The sequence below is a fragment of the Mytilus trossulus genome, chromosome 6 (genome assembly GCF_036588685.1).
Source record: "Mytilus trossulus isolate FHL-02 chromosome 6, PNRI_Mtr1.1.1.hap1, whole genome shotgun sequence".
Taxonomy (NCBI): Eukaryota; Metazoa; Mollusca; class Bivalvia; order Mytilida; family Mytilidae; genus Mytilus; species Mytilus trossulus.
The window spans coordinates 28222216-28250104 of NC_086378.1; the positions used below are offsets into that span (position 1 = coordinate 28222216).

At 31.6% G+C, this 27889-nt stretch overlaps 1 protein-coding gene across 1 annotated transcript; it reads left to right on the forward strand.

The window, feature by feature from the left end:
• Window positions 1–21: 21 nt before the first annotated feature.
• On the forward strand, window positions 22–27889 carry LOC134721045 (conserved oligomeric Golgi complex subunit 8-like). The gene is made up of 13 exons (XM_063583743.1): window positions 22–93; window positions 12678–12749; window positions 13102–13226; window positions 13936–14039; window positions 14476–14647; window positions 14891–15052; window positions 19889–19940; window positions 20482–20645; window positions 21280–21479; window positions 23979–24057; window positions 24785–24969; window positions 25731–25899; window positions 26948–27889. The coding sequence occupies exons 1-13, from the start codon at window positions 36–38 to the stop codon at window positions 27365–27367; spliced, it is 1962 nt and encodes a 653-aa protein (XP_063439813.1). The 5' UTR covers window positions 22–35; the 3' UTR covers window positions 27368–27889.

The following is a 27889-nucleotide window of genomic DNA, read 5'->3' on the forward strand; positions in this document are numbered from 1 at the left end:
AATACAAGATAAATTATGACATTGATCAAGCAAAAATGACGGACGTGGAAGACGAAAATATTCTGACATCTATATTCAAAGAATCTTTCCCAGGTTTTGATTTTTCTAATTACCTTAAAAATAACCAACATAAACTATTCACAATTAGAAATTTTCCTTTCAAAATTAGCCTTAAATTAGCAGTGTCCCCCGTGCACAACAATTTCCATTTGACCTGTTGTTTTTCGATGGTTTTCGCAAGGCTATATAATTTCTAAAACCAGGGATATATATATATCTATATATATACAAATCCCTGGTTTTAGAAGTTAATCATTCAGTTAAGGATGCATAAATTATAGTGATACGAAATACGACAATCACAGCGTACGTGCAAAAAGGAAAGTTGTAAAGAAAGAAAAGTTAATAATCGTAGATTAAATTTATAGTGAATAATTTGACTTAGACAGGCTGTCAGGCGCGTAGCTACGTTTACGTCAAAACACCTGGGCGTACACTTGAATTTTGAGAAAAAAAATAAAATCAAAATAATATAAAAAGAACTGGTTAACATCAACTGTTTATCTCTTTCTTCAATGGCTTGTACTATTGTATTTGAATACAAGGGATAAAATATACAACTTTGTCAAGTCGTTGTGAAATTACAGAAGTTGCACAGAAACTGCATATTAATAACAGATTATCCAGAGGTTAATGATGAAATTAATGTTTAATTTCCCTGTACTTTTATTGAGAAAGGAATTTTTTTTGGCAAGCAAAAAGTAGTTACAATTTGGGGGTAACATTTGTTATCAATAAGCTGTCAAACTTTGGAAGAAGTTTTTACATGATTAATATTTTTTTTTAAATCATACAGTTTTCAGTACTAAACTGACAGACATACCTTTTCGCAATAAACAATTGGGCTCCGATTTTGTTTCACATTATTAGGGAGCTACTATTTGATTTTGATGGTGGTGTTGGTGGGGGGAAGGGGGCTATGATGACAAATGTTGTCCTGCATTGTTTTAATTAAAATCTCTGTATAGCCTTTGGTAGTAATAAACAGTTAGGAAAAAATACTAAAATTTGCCCTTATGAATTTTACTATTCCTTTTCATTGCTTTCTTGCAATATCAAGCTTACTGTTTGTGTCATATATGGGCATGTGTATGTAATCAGAATTTTCCATAGATTTTATTTTCAGTATATAAAATGGTAAAATATAATTTCTTTTTGGTGTATCCATGGCAACAATCTGCATTTATTTGTTATAAAATATTGCAAAAAGGGGGGGAAAGATGTCACATATTTCCCCAAAATTTGACTAAAAGTAGAATTTCAATTGCTTGAAGTAATACCTTTTCTGAAAATGTGTACATATATCATTCAGCAAATCCAATGAAAATCATATGTCTTTCATCTCACTTTTTTGTAAAATTGCGTCAAAAACTTCGTGTAGAAAAAGAATGTTTGTAAACAGTACATTAATTTCTGGACCGATGATCGGTCTAGCTATGAAAATACGGACTGTCAAACAGAAAACAGCCCATAAAACATGTAAAAAATAATCTTGATGCTCTTATAAACCATCTTTGAAGGCTAAATTAGCACTCATCTGTCTAAAAATGAATTTTATTACACAATAACTTTCCTATTTGAAAAATCCACAGGGGCCATAATGCAAAACTAAACTCCTAACTGTGTATTGCTACCTTAATAGTCCAGTGTTCTCCCCAGGCCCTTAAAGGACCACGGGCCCGCGATGTATAATTTTCTACCGCGGTGGTATCGTTCTTGCCGCGATGTATAATTTTTCTCCGTGGTGCTAAAGTTTTCGGTAAAAAATTTGTATTAAAATCGGTAAAGTTTCAAATGACTTCAACTTTCAGTGCAGTGGGAAAGCCAGTGACATTGAAGAGCTACTTCCGGTAGTCCCGCGGGAAAGGGGACATAATCTAAAAATTTTGAGGTGGCGCTGTAACCAGCGTGTAAACAAAAACGTAGCCTGTGCTTCAGACAATAAATCTATTAAAACAACTTATCATCCATCAGTATTTGAGGTTAATTTTTCATTAGAATAGATTTTGTCACACGACTGCCAAATTCGGTATTCAAATAAGTGCTCCGTTACTGAAATATGATAAACCAAAAGACTACCTCCGTTGATTTCCAAAAAACCGCGGGTAATCCCCACGACTACAAACAACTGACACAAATGCATCCTAAAGCATTTCATTGGTCGAGATATAAATAAATGTGACCTAGAAACATATGGGCACATGACTATGTACAGGATTCCCCGTCACTCTGATTCTTGTTTACATAATAAATACTTCAACCGGAGGTCAAAATTCAACATTTTTAAGATGTTTTGGGAGTTATTTCGGTGCAAAATCAAGCAAATTATGTCATATTTTACAGATTCTAAGCACAAAATTGATTGAGACAACGAAGGGTGATGATGTTTTCAGGATTTTAAATATATTTTACTTAAAATGTTGAGTGGTGGAAGGCTTGACACCGTCATTTGTTGATGTTTACAAGTTGCTCAAACACCTTGTATCACATTTTCTGTAGTTATTTAATTATGCTGCTGTTGTATAACAGATTTATGGGCGAGATTTATGTAGTACATTGAAACTGGTTTAATCTATGAACGAATTTGTCCATATAAACAACTTCCATTGTCTGGAAGTAGACCTACCCCCCTTTTTTCAACAAAAAAAAAATCAGTTAGTCAAAAGTTGTTGTCTGAATAAGCATGCAAAAGTGCAAAGTGTAAGCACTCAGGTAATCTTTGTTTTAATCCAATTTTTAGGGTAATGGTTACAGTCATTCTTTGATTCTGTAAATTATTATAAATCTGAAATGTTTCAACTTGTCAATTTTAAAAAGTACATGTACCAATCAACAAATAGTGCCTGCCTACTACTGATGCATCAATAATTTTCATATTTTGTTCTTGTTTATATAAAAAATACTAGGCAAGTGGGAAGTTAACACTCACACATGTTTATAAATTTCTGTCCTTACCATGTGCTTATCAAGCAACCTGATGTACACTGTGACTAACTATTCATGTTTGAGTGTGTCTGGGCCCTGGGGCATATTTAACTCTTGAGAACTTGAGATTAACATTAAATAGGAATGCCCAATGCCCAGTACATCATTTTCTTAATACATGTTAGAGCTACATGTATATGACCATTTAAAGCATTAAAAAAAAAATGCTATCACTTCCAAGGTCTACTTTAAAAATGGTATATGAATGTCTCACTCTGATTTTGGTGATCCTGTTTTGTTGCATTGATATAACTGCTTGACCCACATTTTTATTTTACACCAATCTACAGGAAAACAAATCTTGGACACAGGATCTATAGTTTATAAAGAATCATACCATTCCTATATCTGTGTGCTAATTTTTCTGCAATAGAATACCTTTCCACACATTTTACTCCATTCTAAAAGCACACAATTGCAATAATTTGCAAAATCATGTGTTTACATATCTAGGAAAAGGGCACATAGACATCTCATTCATAATACTACACAAGGAGCAGGATCTGCTTACTCTTCCATATGACCTGAGATCAATTATATATTGTGGGTTCAAGTTGATCAGTTTTCTTTTTTCTAATTTGTATATTAGTTTAAACTTTTCATCAAAAAGTCTGAAAAAAGAGATATGTATCTACTGAAAATGATTTATTTAGGTGCAGGGGTTACCACACTTTGAAATCTACATGGAAGCAAAACAGTGAAAGGTCATGTCATGATAGGCCACTTGAGAGACCTCACTACGTCTAGGAGAAGTGAACAATTCTAGAAACTTTCCATTTAAGTCATTCAAACCTTATAAAGAATAAAAGACCATCATTTTAACTTTTTATATCTTTTATTTTTCTTATGTCTCAAATACTACAGTACATACATGTATATGTCTGATACCAGTGACAGATTCAGAACTTTTTCTATGGGGGGGGGGGGGGTTGCTGCTGCTGACTAACTTAAGAGGGGCCCGCTCCAGTGATTCCCTATTTTATCAACCATTTTTTTCCTATGAAAGGGGGGCCCTATGAATATGCTAGCTTTGCATCAATGAAACTCAGGTTTTTCAATGACATTAAGTAATATTGTATTGCAACAGCATAGTGTCTCGTGTACATTTACCCCAGATTATCAATATAAAATGGTGGAGTGTTTCACATTGTATGTATATTTGAAAATATAAAAATGTTTATTAATAAAAGTTTATTAAACAATGAATAAATACAAAGTCATAAAAAAAATGTTAAAATGAAAAATATGTAAAAAGTATTTTAAACAATTAAGGAGAACTATTGGTAAAATTAAAAAGTTTTTTAAAGTAAAATCAAGTCAAATAGTCCTCTGTCCCATACATGTAAATCCTCAATATAGAAATCCTGCTCTTCTTATTCCTATTGTTATCTGAAAATATATAATTTATGCAGATGATATTATCAAATGAATTTAATTTCAAACTTCTCTAAGAGTTGCTATATGATCGGTAAATTATAATATATTTTAATTGTCTACTGACAAAAACATGATCTTCTGAGTTCCCAATTTAAAAAAAAAATGTTGAAAGGAAATACTGGAATCTGAAGGATCAATCCCGAAATCCTGAGCTAAAAAATACCCAATCCAGACGTCCCGAAAAAAGGTCCTCTAGAAAAGGTAATAAATATACACACCAACAGATGTTTGGAGAAATTTTCTACTTATAAATTCATTTACTTAGTATCTAAAATTCATCACCATAATAACATATCAACCTTTTTAATAGATATAAATAATGTTTAAATAAAGTATAACGTAATATGCAACATTAAATTATCTTACAGGTATCTGTTATTTAAAAGATAACTTTTCATTCAATCATTCATATCTTTAATTCTTCATACCAGTAATTGATAATAAATGTATCCAACGCCAATAAAACCTGGCCACAACACCTAGCCAATACTGAAGGTGGCAATAAAATTCAACAATAAATCACATAATTTTTTTTTTAGCATGGAAGGAGGGACAGAATTTATACTTTCCTACTGGTGAATATTTCATATACCTGAAATCTTTAAAAGATATTTTACATGCCCATATGCACTATTCAGCAAAAATAATAGTACTGTTGTTCACATAGACAAGGGTCTGGATGGGGTGTTCTGCATTTCTTTATCATTTAATCCTTAAGTTCATTTGTCTCTATTTTTTTTATACTTCTTGTCCATAATTTCTCTTTTCTCAATATATAAATTAGCACATCAATAGTTCAAAATTATTTTGACCAGACCTCTGGCTTGCTGCTAGGAATATTTAGATTTTTTTCTGGGATGCATAGGAAGTCGTCCCAGAAAAAAAGTAGTCTTGTCAGACTTCATAATTATTTGGACTAGCATGTCATTTGCTCTATTTTATTTTTTTTTCTTATTGATTTCATGGTCAATTTTCTCTATTCTTGTTCCTTTAGTAATACTTCTCTAATTGAGTAATTCTTTATATGTTTTAATAGTCATAGTTCATAGTGGCAGATCCAGGGATTGGAATCTCCCTTTTTTGGGGACGATCAATGCATTTGAATGGGGACATATAGTTGGAACCCCCCTTTATCCTGGGGATAGTTATTTTTTTCCATTATTTTTATTGTTTGTTTTTTGTCACACTTTTTGGGTTCAAAAATAAAAATGTTAACCTTTTTACTATTCGAGACAACCAAATAAATCAGCACAAATGCTTTACATAACTGTAAAAATTTAATTAAAATTTAAATGCTAACATTGACATGCCAAAATTGAAGTTTTATATTCAAATTGAAGTCTCACCGCTGGAAAAGGGGCGTTTATTTACATGTGGTCTACGGAAATTTACTGGATTTCAGAATCGAAAAGAGGCAAACATGTAGCCATAACCCGATCAGATCAATAAATTATGTTATGGATAGTATTCATATCTTTCTACTAACCATTTAAAGTAATAATACTAGGATTTCGTGAGCTCAGAAACCTTAATCTGTTGAAAAATGGCGTCGATTTATGTGCTTCCTTTTCGCAGCCTCAGTTACAATTTGACACGGAGTGATGGGTATTTATGCAAATATTTAGGGACTCCTATCATCATAGATACTATTTTTGGTCATGTTATATTTAAATAGCCAATAGGATGCAAATGTGTCAGTTATTTTCAGAAGGGGAAAACACCCGCCATATTTTTATCTTCCAAATCACAACGTCACTTGCCATTTTCAGATGTTCGTTTCTTGTAAATTAAAATCTTCTAAGAAGAAAAAATAGCATGGTCACCTGTAAAACTTACCTATATAAGTAATTGATGATGAAATGACACAAGTTTAATTATCTTTAATGATAAATTTCTCGAAAAATCACACGTACACGATGTAAACAAATTGCCGCGATGGCGCGATACTGTCGCCCTCTATGAAAAATCGCGATTGTCGCCCTTGATTTTTTGGCCGTTACGTCATATGGAAGGAGGCGCAGAATCGATCCGTGGCTTTCCCACTGGTGAGGGTTAAAATTTTACATGAAAATTGACCAGTTCTAACCAGTTTAATCCAGTATTAACAGGTAGATTGTTTACACCACGTGATCGATTTACCTGTTGAGGTTAACATTGATGATTGGATTTAATTGATGTACATGATTCTCTTGTGTTTTAATTAATTTAGAGATCATAATTTTAATAATAGATTTGTAATAGGGGACAAGCAGACATTTGTGAATGAACTCTTTTACGCCAGTCTTTAGTCAAAATAATTTGACTGTTATAAAAATTAATTGTGAAGTTATTTCCCCTGATTTTGCTTTTTACAAATAAATGCTCCTCACATATAATTTTTCATTGAAAATTAAAATAAAGTACAAATTGAATGCAAAATTATATTAGAATGTTACATTAAGGATAAAAAATTTCTTAAAACATACCAACAAAAATGTTTTGCAAATTATTTTAGAGAATGATACCTTTATTGATAAACAGACATTTTGTCATTTAATATTAAATAGATGTTCATTACCGACCGTGCGAAGGCTGAAAAGCCAGTCAAGGTCGTTAAACACTTCCATATATATATTCGGATTGGTCATGGATACAAAAGCTTAATGGGCCTAAACTTAACAGGAATGTAAGCTTAGAATTACTTGTACAATTGAAATAAAGTATCTATAAACTTAAATTTAAAAAATAATAATTAAGATGCATAAGAAAATAAATAAAACTGTTGTTAAAAAGAATGGAAAGTAGTTTTCAATTTACTGAAGGTTCTGTAACAAAAATTAATCTTGTTCAAAGTTCATTGTTTTAGTATGGTCAAATCTAACCTAGGGAATGTGTAGTGTAACTACAATGGCTTGATCCAAATATAAGAAGTGACTTTAGTTTAAAGACTAATTGTGCTTTCTTTTCTTTTTCAAAGATATTAAAGTATTTAAATACAAACTGTTTTATTGATTTACTTTTTCTACCAATAATGTTCTGACCCAAAGTCCATACAACACAGTACCACAGTAAACAAAACAAAGGCAAAAAGGTAATGACGAAAACCAACAAGAAAAAAATAAGCGACGCAACGCGACACAAAATATTGTAAAATTCATTTCGTCACGCGTTACCCTGGTGCTATCCAAAAATCCTGGGGAGAACACTGTAGTCAATTTTTTTTTTTTTCAAATTCTCCCTTTTAACTTATTTTCTGAGTTCTGCTAGCTAAAACAAGTAAAATGGCCTTTTATTTTTGAAAATTGGTTGAGTAATGAATATTATATGAAGGTAAGCAGTTGACACTGAAACGCGACAAAAACTGATTTTAAGAAAGGTGCCAAGTCAAAGTGTAAAATCTTGTCTCTACCTCAATTTTTAGCCAAATCTTAAAAACTGTACCTCTTTTGTCAGTTTTTTAATGTTGAATATCATAATAAGATCTCTGATGATGCACCATTGTACAAAATTGAGCAATTTTAAGCATAAAATGTTAATCTTTATGCTTATTGCATACCAAAGACTTGATTAAAAAACTTGGTGATAGGGAATCAATTTCTTACATCTGATTTAACTATACATTTAATATATGCCAAAATGTAACATGAAATCTTGATAAAAACAATGATTTGATATAAATTCGCAAGAAAAAAACCAACGCGTTCAATACTTGGGCTACTACATGCAGCCCAATCCATCAGAAGCAAGCGTTAAGCCGATAGAGTACAAATATAAGCCTAGTGTCAAAATGTCTAATTTTGGTTGCTAAGGACTGTAAACAATAAAATTGACACATATTGTCATTTTTAAACACTTAATTTACTCAGAAGTTGATTTTGAATCTAAATATCAATAGATTTGTGGCATGAAAAGTCTTAAATTATACAATTCTGAGCTTGGTAAGTATGCCATAAGGTAGCAATAAACAGTTAGGAAAAAATACTAAAATTTGCCCTTATGAATTTTACTATTCCTTTTCATTGCTTTCTTGCAATATCAAGCTTACTGTTTGTGTCATATATGGGCATGTGTATGTAATCAGAATTTTCCATAGATTTTATTTTCAGTATATAAAATGGTAAAATATAATTTCTTTTTGGTGTATCCATGGCAACAATCTGCATTTATTTGTTATAAAATATTGCAAAAAGGGGGGGAAAGATGTCACATATTTCCCCAAAATTTGACTAAAAGTAGAATTTCAATTGCTTGAAGTAATACCTTTTCTGAAAATGTGTACATATATCATTCAGCAAATCCAATGAAAATCATATGTCTTTCATCTCACTTTTTTGTAAAATTGCGTCAAAAACTTCGTGTAGAAAAAGAATGTTTGTAAACAGTACATTAATTTCTGGACCGATGATCGGTCTAGCTATGAAAATACGGACTGTCAAACAGAAAACAGCCCATAAAACATGTAAAAAATAATCTTGATGCCCTTATAAACCATCTTTGAAGGCTAAATTAGCACTCATCTGTCTAAAAATGAATTTTATTACACAATAACTTTCCTATTTGAAAAATCCACAGGGGCCATAATGCGAAACTAAACTCCTAACTGTGTATTGCTACCTTTGTATTTTTCACTTTATTTGTTTCTGCTTTTTTTATTAATATATCCAGACTTTTTTTTAACATAAATTGTCCCCCCCCCCCCCCCCCCCCCCCCCCCCTTAAATTCAAATGGTAGCTCCCTCAACTTAGAAACATGCTTAGATGGTAATGAAACTTGTGCAGACGTCAATATTCCAGATTAAATAAAAAATATCTTAAAATAATGATTGATCTTTTTAGCTGCTGTAAAGGATGAATTCCTGTTTTGCCGCAAAGAAATCTGAGGCGGGCACCAGGGTTTGAAATTCCACAGAACCCCCAAAACACAAATTTTAATATTGCAACTTAATATTTCTGAAAATTTATTATTTCAAGTTCATTATTTTGCCCCACCCCTTTTCATTTGAACCCACTACCGAATGACCGACAGGTCATTAGACTCATTGCTGAGGTTCGGGCATACACGTAAAAATGACCTAGCTATGCCACTGGCTGTTTTAGCAAGAAAAATAAAATAGTCAGAACAAAATCAAAAGGTCTTTCTACGGAAAATCATACGTCATGTAGTTACCAGGACTAAATTTTTTATATATATACGCTCGATTAAATCACAGACTTTTATTTTTATACGACCGCAAATTTTGAAAAAATTTTCGTCGTATATTGCTATCACGTTGGCGTCGTCGTCGTCGTCCGAATACTTTTAGTTTTCGCACTCTAACTTTAGTAAAAGTGAATAGAAATCTATGAAATTTTAACACAAGGTTTATGACCATAAAAGGAAGGTTGGTATTGATTTTGGGAGTTTTGGTCCCAACATTTTAGGAATTAGGGGCCAAAAAGGGCCCAAATAAGCATTTTCTTGGTTTATGCACTATAACTTTAGTTTAAGTTAATGGAAATCTATGAAATTTTGACACAAGGTTGATGACCACAAAAGAAAGGTTGGGATTGATTTTGGGAGTTTTGGTTTCAACAGTTTAGGAATTAGGGGCCAAAAAAGGGCCCAAATAAGCATTATTCTTGGTTTTCGCACAATAACTTTAGTTTAAGTAAATAGAAATCAATGAAATTTAAACATAATGTTTATGACCACAAAAGGAAGATTGTTATTGATTTTGGGAGTTTAGGTCCAAACAGTTTAGGGATTAGGGGCCAAAAAGGGACCCAAATAAGCATTTTTCTTGGTTTTCGCACCATAACGTTAGTATAAGTAAGTAGAAATCTATGAAATTTAAACACAAGGTTAATGACCATAAAAGGAAGGTTGGTATTGATTTTGGGAGTTTTGGTCTTAACAGTTTAGGAAAAAGGGGCCCAAAGGGTCCAAAATTAAACTTTGTTTGATTTCATCAAAATTGAATAATTGGGGTTCTTTGATATGCCGAATCTAACTGTGTATGTAGATTCTTAACTTTTGGTCATGTTTTCAAATTGGTCTACATTAATGATTAAGGTCCAAAGGGTCCAAAATTAAACTTAGTTTGATTTTGACAAAAAATGAATCGGTTGGGTTCTTTGATATGTTGAATCTAAAAATGTACTTAGATTCTTGATTATTGGCCCAGTTTTCAAGTTTTTCCAAATCTGGGTCCAAAATTAAACTTTTTTGATTTCATCAAAAATTGAATAAATGGGGTTCTTTGATATGCCAAATCTAACTGTGTATGTAGATTCTTCATTTTTGGTCCCGTTTTCAAATTGGCCTACATTAAGGTCCAAAGGGTCCAAAATTAAACTAAGTTTGATTTTAACAAAAATTAAATTCTTGGGCCTCTTTGATATGCTGAATCTAAACATGTACTTAGATTTTTGATTATGGGCCCAGTTTTCAAGTTGGTCCAAATCAGGATCTCAAATTATTATATTAAGTATTGTGCAATAGCAAGTCTTTTCAATTGCACAGTATTGTGCAATGGCAAGAAATATCCAATTTCACAATATTGTGAAATAGCAATTTTTTTTTTAATTAGAGTTATCTTTCTTTGTCCAAAATAGTAAGCAAGAAATATCTTATTGCAAGATTTTTTTTTAATTGGAGTTATCTTTCTTTGTCCAGAATCAACTTAAATCTTTGTTATATACAATATACAATGTATATTCACGTTTTACTACCAACTGATAAATTTAAATAATCTTTACCATTCAGTGATATCAAGCAGTTTTTTTACATCTTAATATTTTATGATGTATTTAAATGAGTAGTTATTGTTGCAAACTCCATTAGAATATTTTAATTGAGATTAGTTTTGGAATAAGGGAAAGGGGGATGTGATTAAAAAATTGGGTTCAATTTTTCTCATTTGAAATTTCATAAATAAAAAGAAAATTTCTTCAAACATTTTTTTGAGAGGATTAATATTGAACAGCATAGTGAATTGCTCTAAGAGAAAACACAAATTTTAAGTTCATTAGAACACATTCATTCTGTGTCAGAAACCTATGCTGTGTCAACTATTTAATCACAATCCAAATTTAGAGCTGAATCCAGCTTGAATGTTGTGTCCAAACTTGCCCCAACCGTTCAGGGTTCAACCTCTGCGGTCGTATAAAGCTACGCCCTGCGAAGCATCTGGTTATAACTGGAGTTAGCATGTTTGTTTTGCTTTTCATATCGCTACTTCAAGTATTCGGTAATCTGTCATAAATATGCCAAAAAACATCTAACTTTTGTTCACTTTTTTTTTCAATTTGATATAAAAATGTATAACTTATAAGTTTAAAAAGCAATAATTGAAAAATTAACAAGGATGTTTGCCTTTAACTGACAATAACTTCTATACGTGTGAGTAGTCATCAATGTACATGGTATCCTTAATATTTTCTTAATTTCTCAAAGATAAAAATGTAAACGAAGTGACATGTTTTTGAGAGTTCACACAATATAAATGATGTCAACACAATATCTTATGCAGACCTAAAATGTAAACCTACAAAATCAAAGATCCACTATTATTATTTCTTCTTTCTTTAATTCACAAAATTTAACGCTCACTAAAATAAATTAATTCTCAGTAATAGGTTTTCATGAACACTAGCTTATCAATTTTGACGATTTTTAGATTATTAGTTCTATAGAACTTTGTGGGGATTAAATCATAAAAAACTAGGCAACTCTTTAATATATACATGTCTTTGAAATTCAGGCTTAATTGTATGCATGTAAAATGACAAATTTCCTTTGCACCCTTCCATTTCAATATTTTTATATTACCTTAAAAAATAATTTTTGAATTTGTATAATATAGAATTAAGATAGGAAATGGGGAATGTGTCAAAGCGACATTAACCTGACCATAGAGCAGACAACAGCCGAATGCTTAGATGTCATTGTCGTTTGAAGACACATTTGGTTTTCGGACAATAACTTTAGTTTAAGTGTATGGATCTCTATAAAATTATACTTAATGTTCAATACCACAAAAGGAAGGCTGGTTTCGTTTTGGGGTGTGATGGTCCTAACCGTTTAGGAATGAGTGGTAAAAAAGGGGCCTAAAACAAGCATTTATCTAGTTTCAGGATAATAACTTTTGTTAAAGTATTTTGATTGCTCTGTAATTGTTTATAGCCATGCACTTATAACATGTAGTTATTCATTCTCCATATTTTTCTATTTATAGATTCCTGGACAGAGAGTCCTGACTTTATCCATTATTTATCAGAACTAAGTTCCTATGGAGTCAGCAAATTATGTAAGTTGTTGTATGTGTATAAAAGAAGGACATGTGGTATGATTATCAATGCGGCAACTATCTTCCAGGAAACAAACAATGTACATGCTAGAAACTAGAGGTTACCATTTAGCCTTAAACAATGAGAAAAACCCACATAGCATAGCATGTTGTAAAGGTTCTGACATGGCTAAATGTAAAATAATTCAAACGATGGCACTTTTTGTACAAGTTATTTAGCTAGCTCAAGGTCATGATTTAAAGGGGGACATTTAACACACTGTATCTGTACAGATTTAATGTGATTTTTTTAAGATATTTTGAATATGTAAGAATATACCTATTGTGTTAAATCTTTTATTTGGTGTTTCAGCCATGGAGCCTGACAGACTGTCAGATGAAAAGTCACAGATTCTTCAAGAAACTCAGAACTTAGCTTTTACACATTATAAAACATTTATACAAACTGCTGAATGTTCTAGAGAAATATTTGAAGATGTAAGTGTAACTTAACCTTAGGCTTTCTTATACAGCTGTCTGTGGAAATAAATAATCTTGGAAGTACTGCAACTGATATATAAAGAAAACAAGAATGTGTCCCCAGTACACGAATGCCCCACTCACACTATCATTTTCCATGTTCAGTGGACCGTGACATTGGGGTAAAAACTATAATTTGGCATTAAAATTAGAAAGATCATATCATAGGGAACATGTGTACCAAGTTTGAAGTCGATTGGACTTCATCTTCATCAAAAACTACCTTGACCAAAAACTTTAACCTGAAGCGGGACAGAGGACGAACAGACGAACGGACACACAGACCAGAAAACATAATGCCCCCCTACAATCGTAGGTGGGGCATAATAATAATGATGAATGCTAGTCTTTGATTGTTTTTGGGTGGAATTTTTCGACAGAAGGTAAAAGATTGTTTTTATCTTATTGGGTATAGTTCAAATTAAGTCCCTTATAGTACTATCTTAATCCCTGTAACAGGTGCCTGGTACAAATATACCATATATATAAAGATTCGTAATAAGGATAACAAAATAGTATGATAGTTTTTTCATGGTTTGATCTTGACCTCACATTCATGTTACATTGTCTGTTGATAGGATAATGATAGTTGGATATTAATGCTTTGTAATTTTGAATATTTTCCAGTCAACATTGTTTCATGACATTAAAATGTTTTGTTTTATAGTTCCAGATTATAGAAAAACATGTGGACAATTTACTACAGAACTTACCTAGCTTGTCTGAGGAATGTGAAGTGGTTACTAAACAAGCACAAGAAATTAACTCCAGGTAAAATCTAAAATATGTTCCATAGGATTGTTTAAATGTCCTGCTTACCATAGAAAGGGGGTGGGGGATACCAACAAGCACAAGAAATTTATTCCAGGTAAAACCTAAAATATGTTCCATAGCATTGTTTAAATGCCCTGCTTACAATAATAATGGTTATTACTAAACAAGCAAATTAAGAAATTAATTCCAGGTACAAAACATCTTTCCATAAAATATACCTCATTAGGATTTTGGAACAGATTTCATGGTTTACTGAACATGATAATTTGATATTGTGTGGGGCATGGTGTTCAATACATGCCAAAACACCAGGTCTAGGAGGAAAACCTCTCTTTTAGAAATAAAAGATCTCCCTTTTTGGATCTTTGACCTTTAGTCCTATTTTTAACCAAAAAGGCCATTCATAATTATTAATTTGCTTTCCTATTTAAAGTCGGAGGATGAACAATTTGACCCTACAGAGACACACCCAGTTATTAGAGGTCCTAGAAATCCCTCAGCTAATGGATACTTGTGTCAGGAATGGTTACTTTGAAGAGGCTCTGGAACTTGCAGCCCACGTCAAGAGACTAGAAAAGAAACATTCCTCTATATCTGTGATAAATGTAAGTTATTGTTCCCATTTAGACTTCTCCACTGTATTGATATATTTTTACTTCTGTATACATAGATTTAAATGATATTTTTTCAAGCACTGCAAGTCCTCATTTATCATATAACACAAACAGATGTAAAACAATTCAAGGAATATAAATTGTATGAAGTCTTCGATCTCTCATAATTCTTGTTATACATGTTCACAACAGGGAATGATGAATGTTGATTTTCTGTTGTAATATTTTTCACAGAATATAGTGAATGAAGTGAAGAATTCCACACAGCTGATGTTGAACCATCTAATACAGCAGTTAAGGACCAATGTACAGTTACCAGCTTGTCTACGTGTTATAGGATATCTCAGACGTATGGATGTCTTCACAGAGGCAGAGCTCAGGATCAAATTCTTACAGGTTTGCTTAATCACTTTTACCTATATAATTCTCTGTATCCGAATCTAATTAATCTGGGTAAAAAGTGTACACCAAAAACTCTGTGAATGGTTTATAATGTCCTAAAAAATGGAAATTCAACTAACAATATGACTTTTTTTCAATTTGGGCAACAAACAATGAGATTACTCATAGTTCTTCATATTCTAAAATGGCCAATTGTGAAATTAAATTATTTATGTATAGTTTATCTTGTTGAAAGGAATATATTGAGACTTAAGAAAAGACTGAAATAGGATTTATTTCAAATTTTCAATTCATAAAAAAATCACCACTAAACTGTTATCATATTAGAAATCTAGATGGTTATTAACCCTTTCCTCCATAAGGACGCTTTTTGACGCCACCCCCTTTACTCCATAATGACGCCTTTTGACGCCTGTGTAGTGCCTCAGTTGAAACGTCTTAACTACGAAAAATCTGTATCAGACCTAATAAAATTTTTATCTAATATAAAAAGGGATATTCAAGAGAAACTCTGACTGGAATTTCATTGATGAAATATTCCTTTTTGCAATGCATTGATACTTTAAACCTGATGATTTTTTTTTATTGAAAAAATCCTATGTGAATCAAGTATGTACAAATAAAATATCAATGGAGGAAAGGGTTAATCTCAAGGTTCCACACCACAATTGTCAATAGATTAGTTATGTTTCAGTAATTCAAATCATATCTTAATTGATGATCATAAAAGGAAAGAATTTATTAATCTGACAGGTTGGTTTTATTTTTATATTTACACAGTACTGTATAAGAATTGTTTTCCCTAGTTAGTGAGAGAAGCTGATTTTTATTAACCGGATTTTTGTGACAAAAATGTCGGTTATTGATTTGGGGATGCTCGGCGGGCGGGCAGCAATCAAATGTTGTCCGTGCATTAACTCATGAACCGTTCAACCAAAACTTTTAAAATTTTAATATGTTGTTACTGACAACTAAATGAAGGTCAAATTCAATAATGGCGATTTTGACTTTTACCATTCAGGAGTTATGGTTCTTGAAAGATTGAAAAATGGTGTTTCCAGCCGTGTCCGTGCAGTTACGCATGAACTGTTCTACCGAAGCTTCCCAAATGTTAATATGTTGTTACTGATGACTAAATGGAGGTCAAGTTCAATAATGACGATTTTGACTTTTACCGTTCAGGAGTTATGGTTCTTGAAAGATTGAAAAAATGGTGTTTCCTTTCGTGCCCGTGCATTTTCTCATGAACCGGTCAACCAAAGCTTTTCAAATTTTAATATGTTGTTACTGAGGCCACACCAGTTTGATTCCTTGTTCGACGGACCCACCCGCACCTATTTTTTTCAAAACAGATTTTTTTTATTTATATTATATTCCCGCTTCCCGCATCCGGAAATGGAATCATGTCCATTTCCCGCACCGTTTTTGGTAAATATTATATGAAGATCTCAGGTAGCAATACACAGTTAGAAGTTTAGTTTCGCATTATGGCCCCTGTGAATTTTTTAAATATGAAAGTTTTTGTACAATAAAATTGATTTTTAGGTTATTGAAGAATAATATAGCCTTCTTAGTGGGTTTATATGAACATTTAGATTGATTTTAACATGTTTTATAGGCCATTTCAATGATTGACAGTCCGTATTTTCCTATCCGTACCGTTCATAGGTCCATAAATTATTGTAGTGTTTATCAACAAAGATTTTGCGCTCGATCTTTTCAATTCAATTTTATGGAAAAACCAGCAGGAAGACATATAATTTTTTTTGGACCACTTGATAGATATAAACCTATGGATTCAGGAAAGGTATCACTGTAATTCATTGAAATTTTCCTTTAGACCAAATTTTGGAGACTTTTGTGACATGTTCACCCCCCTTTTTTGCTATAATTTGTATCTAAGAAATGCAGATTGTTGCCATGGTTACACCCAAAAGGGATTATATTTCACCCTTATGACCATTAGAAATCAAATCTATGGAAGATTCTCTTTCTACAAGTATATACATGCATAACACACATGTAAAGCCTTCTTTGTTAGACAGGAGGAGAAAGGGGGTGTTTAAAAATTATGAGTGTCAATTTTAAGTTTTTTTCCTAACTGTGTATTGCTACCTCAACATTTGTTTTATTTTAAAATCACAGTCTAGTAGCCTTTATATAACGATTTTAAACCTATCAGCACCCCACAACACTGTAAATATCTGCGAGAATATTTGTTTCAGCATGAGGGAGTGCTCCGATATAAATAGAAATACCAGTACAGAACAAAACGTTGGTTTCTTTCCCCTTACTTATATTTCCTATAAAAAAAATGTTCGTTGTTAAAATAAAGTACAAAGAACTTCTGAAGGATTTGCCTTCAACTGCAATTATAATGTATGGTGACGGTCATACCCGCTGCAGGTTTGTGCACCTGTCCTGGTTGATTCAGAGACCTGTCGCTCAGCAGTTATCGTTTGTTGATGTGGTTCATTGGTATTTTCCCGTTTAGAAATATTATTTAGATCGTTGGTTTTCCTGTTCGAATTGTGTAAACTACTAAGTTGTGGTCCCTTATAGCTTGCTGGTTGGTCTTGATCAAAGCACTGTGTAAAAGGCCGTACTTTGACCTATGTTTGTTATTATCAGGTTGGGACCAACCCTCCCTCAGACAAGGGCCTTGAAGGGGTCATTTTACCATGTTTACTGTTCAGTCTGTTGTAGAAAAGAAAATAGAAATACTAAGGATTTGTACAGTGCTACTATACAAAACCTTTGACAACTTAGAATTTTTTACTCAAAAAGAGGAGAAATACATTATATTTTAAACAACTTTTCTAAAAGAGGGATGGGTCCACTTTAATATTTTGAATAATATTAAACTGTTAAAGTAAATGTGTTAACATGGTTAAAGTCCAGGAATATTACAAAATTCTTGGACAGGTTTTGACCATTTAATACCAAATATTATAGTTCTTTAGGAAAATATAAGCCCTTTTGCATGTACTTTTTACAAAAAAAATATATTATGACTTTAATATTTTGACCCCTCATAAAAGGGATATTCATAACATTAAGGGGTTGTTCTGAAACTGATTATGACTTGGATGGAGAATTGTCTCATTGTCAGTCACACATACATAGACCAGATTTAATTATTCAATTATTTCTTGTTGAACAGGGAAACAATACTTCATAAATTAAAGAAATGTCAAGGTACAAGTGATAAATCAAGTTTTAATATATTTAATATAGTCAAAACCTACTATTTTATGTTTACAAAAAAAAATTATAATCGCTCTTTCCTTTTTAAGCTTTGCTCAAAAATTTGCAAATGAAATATTTTTTTATTAAAATTTTCAAATCGCTCGCTCGCCCCAATTTTTGGAGTCCAAAAATCCGTAGAACAAGAAATTAAATTGGTGTGGCCTGATGACAAAATAGAGGTCAAGTTCAATAATGACGATTTTGACTTTTACCGTTCAGGAGTTATGGTTCTTGAAAGATCGTAAAATGGTGTTTCCATTCACGTTGTTGCATTTACTCACAAACCATTCAATGTAAGCTTTTCAAATTTTAATATGTTGATACTGATGACAAAATAGAGGTCAAATTTGATATTGACGATTTTCACTTTCACCAATCATCAGTAATGGTTCTTGTGATATTGCCAGGACACAAATAAATTTTAATAAATCCGGTTTGCTGTCGTTGTGACAGCCTCTTGTTAATGACTAAATTAGTTTTTATTTCATCATTGATAAACTAATTTAATCAAGTGAAATATAGACGTCAGATTAACCTGAAATTTGAGGCCAAAACTTGTCCTTACCGGACCTACTCCTTTCGAAATTATTACTTATATATTTTTAGCTCACCTGGCCCGAAGGGCCAAGTTAGCTTTTCTCATCACTTGGCGTCTGTCGTCGTCCGTCGTCGTCCTAAATTGTATGCATTTGTATACCTCACCTACAATAGAAGAGGGGCATTATGTTTTTCAGTTAGTGCTTCTGTCTGTTTGTTGGTCTGTCCACCAGTTTGTCTGTCTGTCCCGTATCAGGTTAAAGTTATTGGTCAAGGTAGTTTTTAATGAAGTTGAAGTCCAATCAACATGAAACTTACTACACATGTTCCTGTGATATGATCTTTTTAATTTTAATGCCAAATTAGAGATTTGACCCCAATTTTTCTGGGTCCACTGAAGATAGAAAATGACTGCAGTGTGAGTGGGGCATCTTTGTACTATGGACAAATTCTTGTTTCTTGTCAGTTTAGCTATCATAATTAGATATAGGAAGATGTGGTGTGAGTGCCAATGAGACAAATCTCCCAAATAACAATTTATAAAAAGTTAACCATTATAAGTCAATGTACTGCCTTCAACACGGAGCCTTGGCTCACACCAAACAAAAAGCTATAAAGGGCCCCAAAATTACTAGTGTAAAACCATTCAAACAGGACAACCAACGGTCTAATCTATATACAAAAAAACGAAAAACACGTATAAATCACATAAACAAACAACAACTACTGTAAATCCGATTCCTGACAGGTGCAAAAATTTGCAGCGGAATTAAACGTTTAAATGGATCCAAACCTGCTCCCTTTTTCTAAAACAATAGTATAACATCACAACATAGAAAAACACACAGTAAAATAAGTTCTTTTTGTGTAATGTGATAACCTTAAAATCTATTCATATATAATGAGTTGCTGAAAACTAAATTTACAGCTTAATTAAACTGTTGATATGTTGATATACACTGATCTATCTGACTTTATAAAAATATTTAAAGATAAAAAATACACTTATTGTAGTAAACGACAGTTTTGTGTTGTTCATTTCAGGCAAGAGATTCATGGTTCCAGGGCATTCTTGGTGCACTACCTAAAGATGATCGTATGTAATAATTTAACATACTATGAAAATGGTTTTTTTTAGGGTACAAATTTTCATAACCTTCATGATCCATTTTACCATGGTTAAAAGTTCAAAATTCAGATTAATTTGCAGCTTAAAAATGCTATCATTCGGATTTTAAATTTGGAAGAACTAACCTTTTCACCATAAACCCTTGTTGTCCATGAAGTACTTACACATAAGTAACTTTTATGATTAAATATTTTTCAGAAAAAAAACCTGGATATAAAATATTAGTAATTTTAAATGTATGTATTAAATAAAAATTCAGTGTCCAGTCCTAATTTTCTTATTCATATAAAATTGAGAATGGAAATGGGGAATATGTTGTGTTGTAAGCTATCATATTCTTTAATCACTTCCATATTGGTGCTTAGAAAGGATTAGAAATAGAAGAAAATTTATGAATATGCATTAGACAGTAATCAAACATTTACTTTTTAAAAGAAAGAATAAGCATTGGATATACATAATCATAATATAAGTTTTCATGATTAACAAATGGAAAACTTTTTTTTAGCCTACACACATATAACAAAGACAATAGAAGCTAGTAGAGTGCACCTTTTTGATATAATAACACAGTACAGAGCTATATTCTCTGATGAGGATCCATTACTGAGTACGGCTAAAGAGGAATCTATTAATGAGGCTGCTTTGTTTCATGGATGGGTTGTTCAGAAGGTTTGTTTCAAATTACGCATTTATACACCCTCAAAAAATTGTAAAATAACAATAAAAGCTATGAATTATTTAAAAGGAGATTTGGGTAACTGTCTATGAGAAAGCAACCTAACAACACAAAAAAAATCAAAAAATTCAGTCTCATGTATATGCTCGCAGTGACGAAAAGTTGTGAAAAAACTTACTGTCAAAGATTTGGTGTGTACACCATATTCTGCTTAAAGAAAGAAAAATGTTGAGTTATAACTACAGAAAACCAGTTTCATTATTTCTATCATTGATTTGACTTATGAAAATCTGGAATTAACTGGGTACTCAAAATATGCACCAGATTGTATCAGCTCAGTCCAGCCACACAAAAGTACTAAAAAATGTGTAGAGACATTTTGTTTTAACCAGTGATTGACATTATAAAATATTGAATTAATTATTTTTGCTGATCAGATCATTGAACTTACCAGTACTAAAAATGACAAGCATCTGGACTCTCAAAAAAAACATTGTAAAAACCTTAATTTTGTATGATTTAGAGTATCTGTGATTCATATTTCAGTTTGTAAAAGTCTAATACTTTTTTGTGTTAAATACTGTATTGTACCTTTTATGTGACTTAATATTTTTTTTTATGATTCAGGTATCTCAGTTTTTATCAGCATTGGAATCAGATTTACAGAGAGGAGTAGGTGGACGTTTAGATTCTATCCTGGGACAGTGTATGTACTTTGGTCTGTCTTTTAGTCGAGTTGGTGCTGACTTCAGAGGATTATTGGCACCTATCTTCCAGAGGGCAGCACTTAATACATTTACAGTAGCCTTGACTGAGGCAATTAAAAAGTAAGAGCAGTTACGTATAAAGATCAGTAACATTGTCATATTTAAGTGTCTTCAAAAGAAATTTTCTCAAATAAATTTGAAACGTGTCAAGGACTAAGAGAGATTGTTCTGAGCATAGAACGAGTTCATACATTTATTTAAACAGATGTAGAAAAACAAAATAACTGTATTCTATTTGGAAAAAGTAAATGACAAATATATCAATCAACTATTATTGTGTGAATGGGATTAAGTATTAAACTATGGTTCAAGGCATTCGTAATTTAATTGATACATTTGTATTGCCGTTTTTATACGACCGCAAATTTTGAAAAAATTTTCGTCGTATATTGCTATCACGTTGGCGTCGTCGTCGTCGTCGTCGTCCGAATACTTTTAGTTTTCGCACTCTAACTTTAGTAAAAGTGAATAGAAATCTATGAAATTTTAACACAAGGTTTATGACCATAAACGGAAGGCTGGTATTGATTTTGGGAGTTTTGGTCCCAACATTTTAGGAATTAGGGCCCAAATAAGCATTTTCTTGGTTTTCGCACTATAACTTTAGTTTAAGTTAATAGAAATCTATGAAATTTTGACACAAGGTTTATGACCACAAAAAAAAAGGTTGGGATTTATTTTGGGAGTTTTGGTTTCAACAGTTTAGGAATTAGGGGCCAAAAAAGGGCCCAAATAAGCATTATTCTTGGTTTTCCCACAATAACTTTAGTTAAAGTAAATAGAAATCAATGAAATTTAAACACAATGTTTTTGACCACAAAAGGAAGGTTGGTATTGATTTTGGGAGTTTCGGTCCCAACAGTTTAGGAATTAGGGGCCAAAAAGGGACCCAAATAAGCATTTTTCTTGGTTTTCGCACCATAGCGTTAATATAAGTAAATAGAAATCTATGAAATTTAAACACAAGGTTTATGACTATTAAAGGAAGGTTGGTATTGATTTTGGGAGTTTTGGTCCCAACAGTTAAGGAAAAAGGGGCCCAAAGGGTCCAAAATTAAATTTTGTTTGATTTCATCAAAATTGAATAATTGGAGTTCTTTTATATGCCGAATCTAACTGTGTATGTAGATTCTTAATTTTTGGTCCCATTTTCAAATTGGTCTACATTAAGGTCCAAAGGGTCCAAAATTAAACTTAGTTTGATTTTAACAAAAATTGAAACCTTTGGGTTCTTTGATATGCTGAATCTAAAAATGTACTTAGATTTTTGATTATTGGCCCAGTTTTCAAGTTGGCCCAAATCCAGGTCCAAAATTAAACATTGTTTGATTTCATCAAAAATTGAATAATTGGGGTTCTTTGATATGCCAAATCTAACTGTGTATGTAGATTCTTAATTTTTGGTCCAGTTTTAAAATTGGTCTAAATTAAAGTGCAAAGGGTCCAAAATTAAACTTAGTTTGATTTTAACAAAAATTAAATTCTTGGGCCTCTTTGATATGCTGAATCTAAACATGTACTTAGATTTTTGATTATGGGCCCAGTTTTCAAGTTGGTCCAAATCAGGATCTAAAATTATTATATTAAGTATTGTGCAATAGCAAGTCTTTTCAATTGCACAGTATTGTGCAATAGCAAGAAATATCCAATTTCACAATATTGTGAAATAGCAAATTTTTTTTTAATTAAGAGTTATCTTTCTTTGTCCAGTATATTTTTAAATTGTTATTTGGATGGAGAGTTGTCTCATTGGCACTCACACCACATCTTCCTATATCTAAGCAAGAGATATCTGCAAGATTTTTTTTTAATTGGAGTTATCTTTCTTTGTCCAGAATCAACTTAAATCTTTGTTGTATACAATTTACAATGTATATTCACTTTTTACTACCAACTGATAGATTTAAATAATCTTTACCATTTAGTGATAACAAGCAGTTTTTTTACATCTTTTAATATTTTATGATGTATTTAAATGAGTAGTAATTGTTGCAAACTCCATTAGAATATTTTAATTGAAATAAGTTTTGGAATAAGGGAAAGGGGGATGTGATTAAAAAATTGGGTTCAATTTTTCTCATTTGAAATTTCATAAATAAAAAGAAAATTTCTTCAAACATTTTTTTGAGAGGATTAATATTCAACAGCATAGTGAATTGCTCTAAGAGAAAACAAAAATTTTAAGTTCATTTGAATACATTCATTCTGTGTCAGAAACCTATGCTGTGTCAACTATTTAATCACAATCCAAATTTAGAGCGGAATCCAGCTTGAATGTTGTGTCCATACTTGCCCCAACCGTTCAGGGTTCAACCTCTGCGGTCGTATAAAGCTACGCCCTGCGGAGCATCTGGTTTTTCTTCAGATAGCTATAAAATGCAAATGTCTTTCATCTATATTTCTTAATTCTAAAAGTTAACAGCTGTCTATCCATTATTCTTGTTTAAATCATTTTAATTTATTGATTTGTTAATATAGATTTATGATCGGAATTACTTGCTATACATTTACTTATACATATTCCATAATTTTCGATCAAATGATTGTGTTATATTACAGATTTGAAGAAAATATGCAGTCTTATAATCTATTGAATGTGACATCCACCAGTGGAAGTTCTTATACATCAGCCAGTCAGGTATACATTCATTCATAATCGTCCCAATTTAAGGGGGAGGTAATTTTAAGTTGTGTAGTAATGGATAGTTTCATATTTGAGTTATTTCCCTTTTCTTGTTGAAATTAATAAAATTTATGGACATAATGGACCAATGAGCTTGCACTGCCCACCTTGAATTCCCAGTATTATAATGTGCTCCTTGCATAAGAATTAGTTGGGGCAAAAATTAAAAAATTAGATGGGCAAGGAATGGTATTTTCAACTTTAGCCATCAAACCACAATAAAACTTCATTCCTGAAGTTTAAAGCACTAAAAGTGAATTGAGACTTTTTATAAACCCATGTATGATCAAATTTGGCAATGTGTTATATGGGTGAGAGCAGTAAAGGGCATTTTCATAATAATACTGCAGATAATTGAATCAACATTAGTTATATTTATCTTAAAGCAAACATGTGTTTCCAAACAAGTTCATAAATATAAAAAAAAAGAAGATGTGGTATGATTGCCAATGAGACATCTCGCCACAAGAGACCAAACAAATGACACATACATTTACAGCTATAGGTCACTGTATGACCTTCAACCAGGAGCAAAGCCCATACCGTGAAGTAAGATATTAAAGGCCCCAGAATCAGCAATGTAAAACAATTCAAACAAGAAAATAATAAGCCTAAGCATTGTAAACTTAAAGTCAATTTTTAAATCAATTTGATTTACCAGTATATGATAATTAATTTTCAGGCAGGACAAATGTACCCTCCTAATTTACTTTTGGACTTCTATCCCCTGGCTGCCTACTGTAACCATATACTGACAGCCTTTAATGAGTTACGGCTCTGTGCTCCTATATCAATGGCATGTGAGGTATCTCAGGCTTTAGAATCATCACTACAGCATATCAACAGAATTATACTGGCATTTCACAGGTATTTATGTACTTCTTAATTATAAAATACAAATAATTATGTCACATACATATAAAAAAGATTAATCTATATTTATTTAAATTGAAGAACCTTCAAGTCCAGGAATGATGAAGAATGCAACATTTTAACAAAAATTGTAACTACACATTATTGTTCATTGGATATCATTTTCCGTGGGTTTTTAGGGAACAGACGAACTACCAACTCAAATGCTTAACGAATTACACATTTTCTATATCCTTTGTCTGTAGAGATTGGCGTAACCAAACAATCAAATATTCAGGGAAGTGCAAGTTTTCCCAAATCCAGGAATAATAAATGAATCCACAGTAGAGGTCTAGTTATGTTCTTGCAAGAGTTAGGTTCAGTTTGAAGTTAATCTATCTGAACAAGCCTCATGTTGATCTATCTCAAGAGAAGAAATATCATAATAATCTTGATGCTGTAGTAGAAATTATAGTTCTTTATATTGTTTATCTTATCCGTCCGTGCAAGGGCTGTATAGCCAGTCAAGGTCGTTAAAAACTTCCATTTGTTGTTTATCTTATAATATTTAGATTAACAATATATAAACAGATACTCTTATATAAATTATTATTTTTAAATAAAGTTTCAAATAGAAAAACAAAGTACATGTATAATTATTTGACTATTATTTGGAAAATTTTAATCCATGATCTTGCATTGATATCATAAAAATATTTTTACATTTAAATCTATTTATTTACATGCAAGTGATATATATTTTTGTTATTTCACAGGGCTGAGGAGACTACATTTGACAAAAAAGAGAAAGACAATTTTGATAACTTTTGTACAGTTTATGTAACAGACTTGGTACCATACCTAAATAAATGTTTGCAGACACTATTCCCGCCATCTCATCTGGCACAAATACTGGGAGTGTCTATCTTAGAATTTAATAAAATGGTAAGCTTGTTTATTTCCAAGTTTTTTTTTAAATATGGATTGTTTTAACTTTGTATGTGTTGATTTCTTTGGTTTGACAAGTAATTACTGTAAATTTAGTTTTTCCACTGTTTTAATATTTCCATATAATGTTTTCATTTATTTGATATCATATGTTTTCATGAAATTTAGATATCACAAGAGAAAATATCTGATACCATAGTTTAACAGCAATTGTTGAATGATGTCAATAGTTCAAATAATCAGTTTCTATATTAAATTTGTACACAATATTTTGACTATTTTTCAAATTTGAAGTGGTCAGCTATTTTACCTGTCAATAGTTTCCAACTATTGGACCTCAATGAACTATTTAACTGCTAGGGTCATTATAATTTAAGAAATTTCAAATGCAGCTACAGGATTTGATGATGTTAAGAATACTGTGGGAGTAACAAAGTCATGTTTAACCTATTTTATTAAGTGTTGAAATCAGTGTAGGACATAGCCGTAGCATTCAGAATATTTAGGAAATAAATGTTAAACAGTATGTTTATGTTTTTGCTTTTGATATTAAGATACTGTAAATTCAGAAATTATTGCGATGTTTTTATTATTGTGATAAATACGACAGGGTTATATTCTAAATAATTTAAACTCGCAATTGGAATTTTTTTTATATAAATTAAACAGGATTGTTCTCAATATCGCAAAAATTTAAATCGCATTATGGTCCAAAATGACAAAATCGCAATGATAAATGCACGCAATAATTTCTGAATTTACAGTAGTTGATTTAGCCCAGACATTTATTGTCCCTTGTCTCTTTCGGTATAATAAAACACTATAACTGATTGGATATTCATGGAATGAAAGTTGCATCTCTGGGGGCATAAACTGACTATTTCACTCATAACCAGTCAATAAGTATAAAATATAGTGTCAAGTAAAGCAGAATGCAGAATAGTTTTAGAGTCTATTGTTAAACATAACTGTCTTGTTTTATGTAGTGCAATTTATTGCTGATTATATAAAACTACTAAAATTTGCTCAACAATTGTCTTTTCAGGGAAACTTGGGTATTGTGGATATAACAAAAGTTTTGGCTCCGATAGAGCACCTTATACCAAAACTAGAACCAATAGATATCAGTCCTGTTGTTCAAGAAACTGACAGTAAACCAGTTGATACTAAACACACAACAGACACAACAAAAATTGATCAATCAGATGTTACATCAACTAACACAGATATCCAATTAAAACCTTCGTTACATAGTGAAACTCCTGATAAAGTGACCTTCACAACAGGAGGTGAATCAACAGATGAGGAACTAGAAGATACAGTAAATCCTTCAACAGATACACCTACAGTCAAACCAGATCCATCAACAGATACACATACAGTCAAACCAGATGAGCCATCAGAAAACACAGATAGTAAAATATCTGAAAATTTGGATGTAAAACTGGATTTGAAAAAAGACTGAACTTCTTGATATTTCTTTGTGAATTTTATGTCTAAATAACTCTTTAAGAATTTCTATTAGTAGGATACACATTGCTTTTCCGATTTTTCTTGCATCAAAAATTACAAAAACAAATGGAAAATTCTTGTGATGGTGGTTATATGTTAAACTGTATGAGTTATGCTACTTCATAGGATGCATCTTTTACTTCTGGCATTTCTGATAAGCAAGGTTAAGATCAGTTTCTGATTTTTTTGTGTGTATTTTTCATTTATGAAAAATACAAATTTTTACACTCAATTTTTCGTCCTTTTGAAAGTAAAAAACATACACCCACACATGTTTTTGGCCCTGCAGAATTTACATGTCAGATTAAAAATGACTATTAACTGTGTCATTAGTTTCATAAGTAATGCTTTTCCATGGTTTCAGTTAAGTATTGAAAAATATTTTATTGGGTTTATTTATAGAAAGTGGGTGAATTTTTGTTTATGTCTTATATTGAGCTTTTTCTTTTTATTTAAAATATATGTTCTTTACAAA

Excerpts from the sequence above, each read along its gene's own strand:
- LOC134721045 (XM_063583743.1), top strand. The coding sequence starts at position 36 with ATGACGGACGTGGAAGACGAAAATATTCTGACATCTATATTCAAAGAA. Across the intron at positions 14,040-14,475 it reads GCACAAGAAATTAACTCCAG|TCGGAGGATGAACAATTTGA; the intron begins GTAAAATCTAAA and ends TCCTATTTAAAG. Across the intron at positions 20,646-21,279 it reads ATGGATGGGTTGTTCAGAAG|GTATCTCAGTTTTTATCAGC; the intron begins GTTTGTTTCAAA and ends TTTATGATTCAG.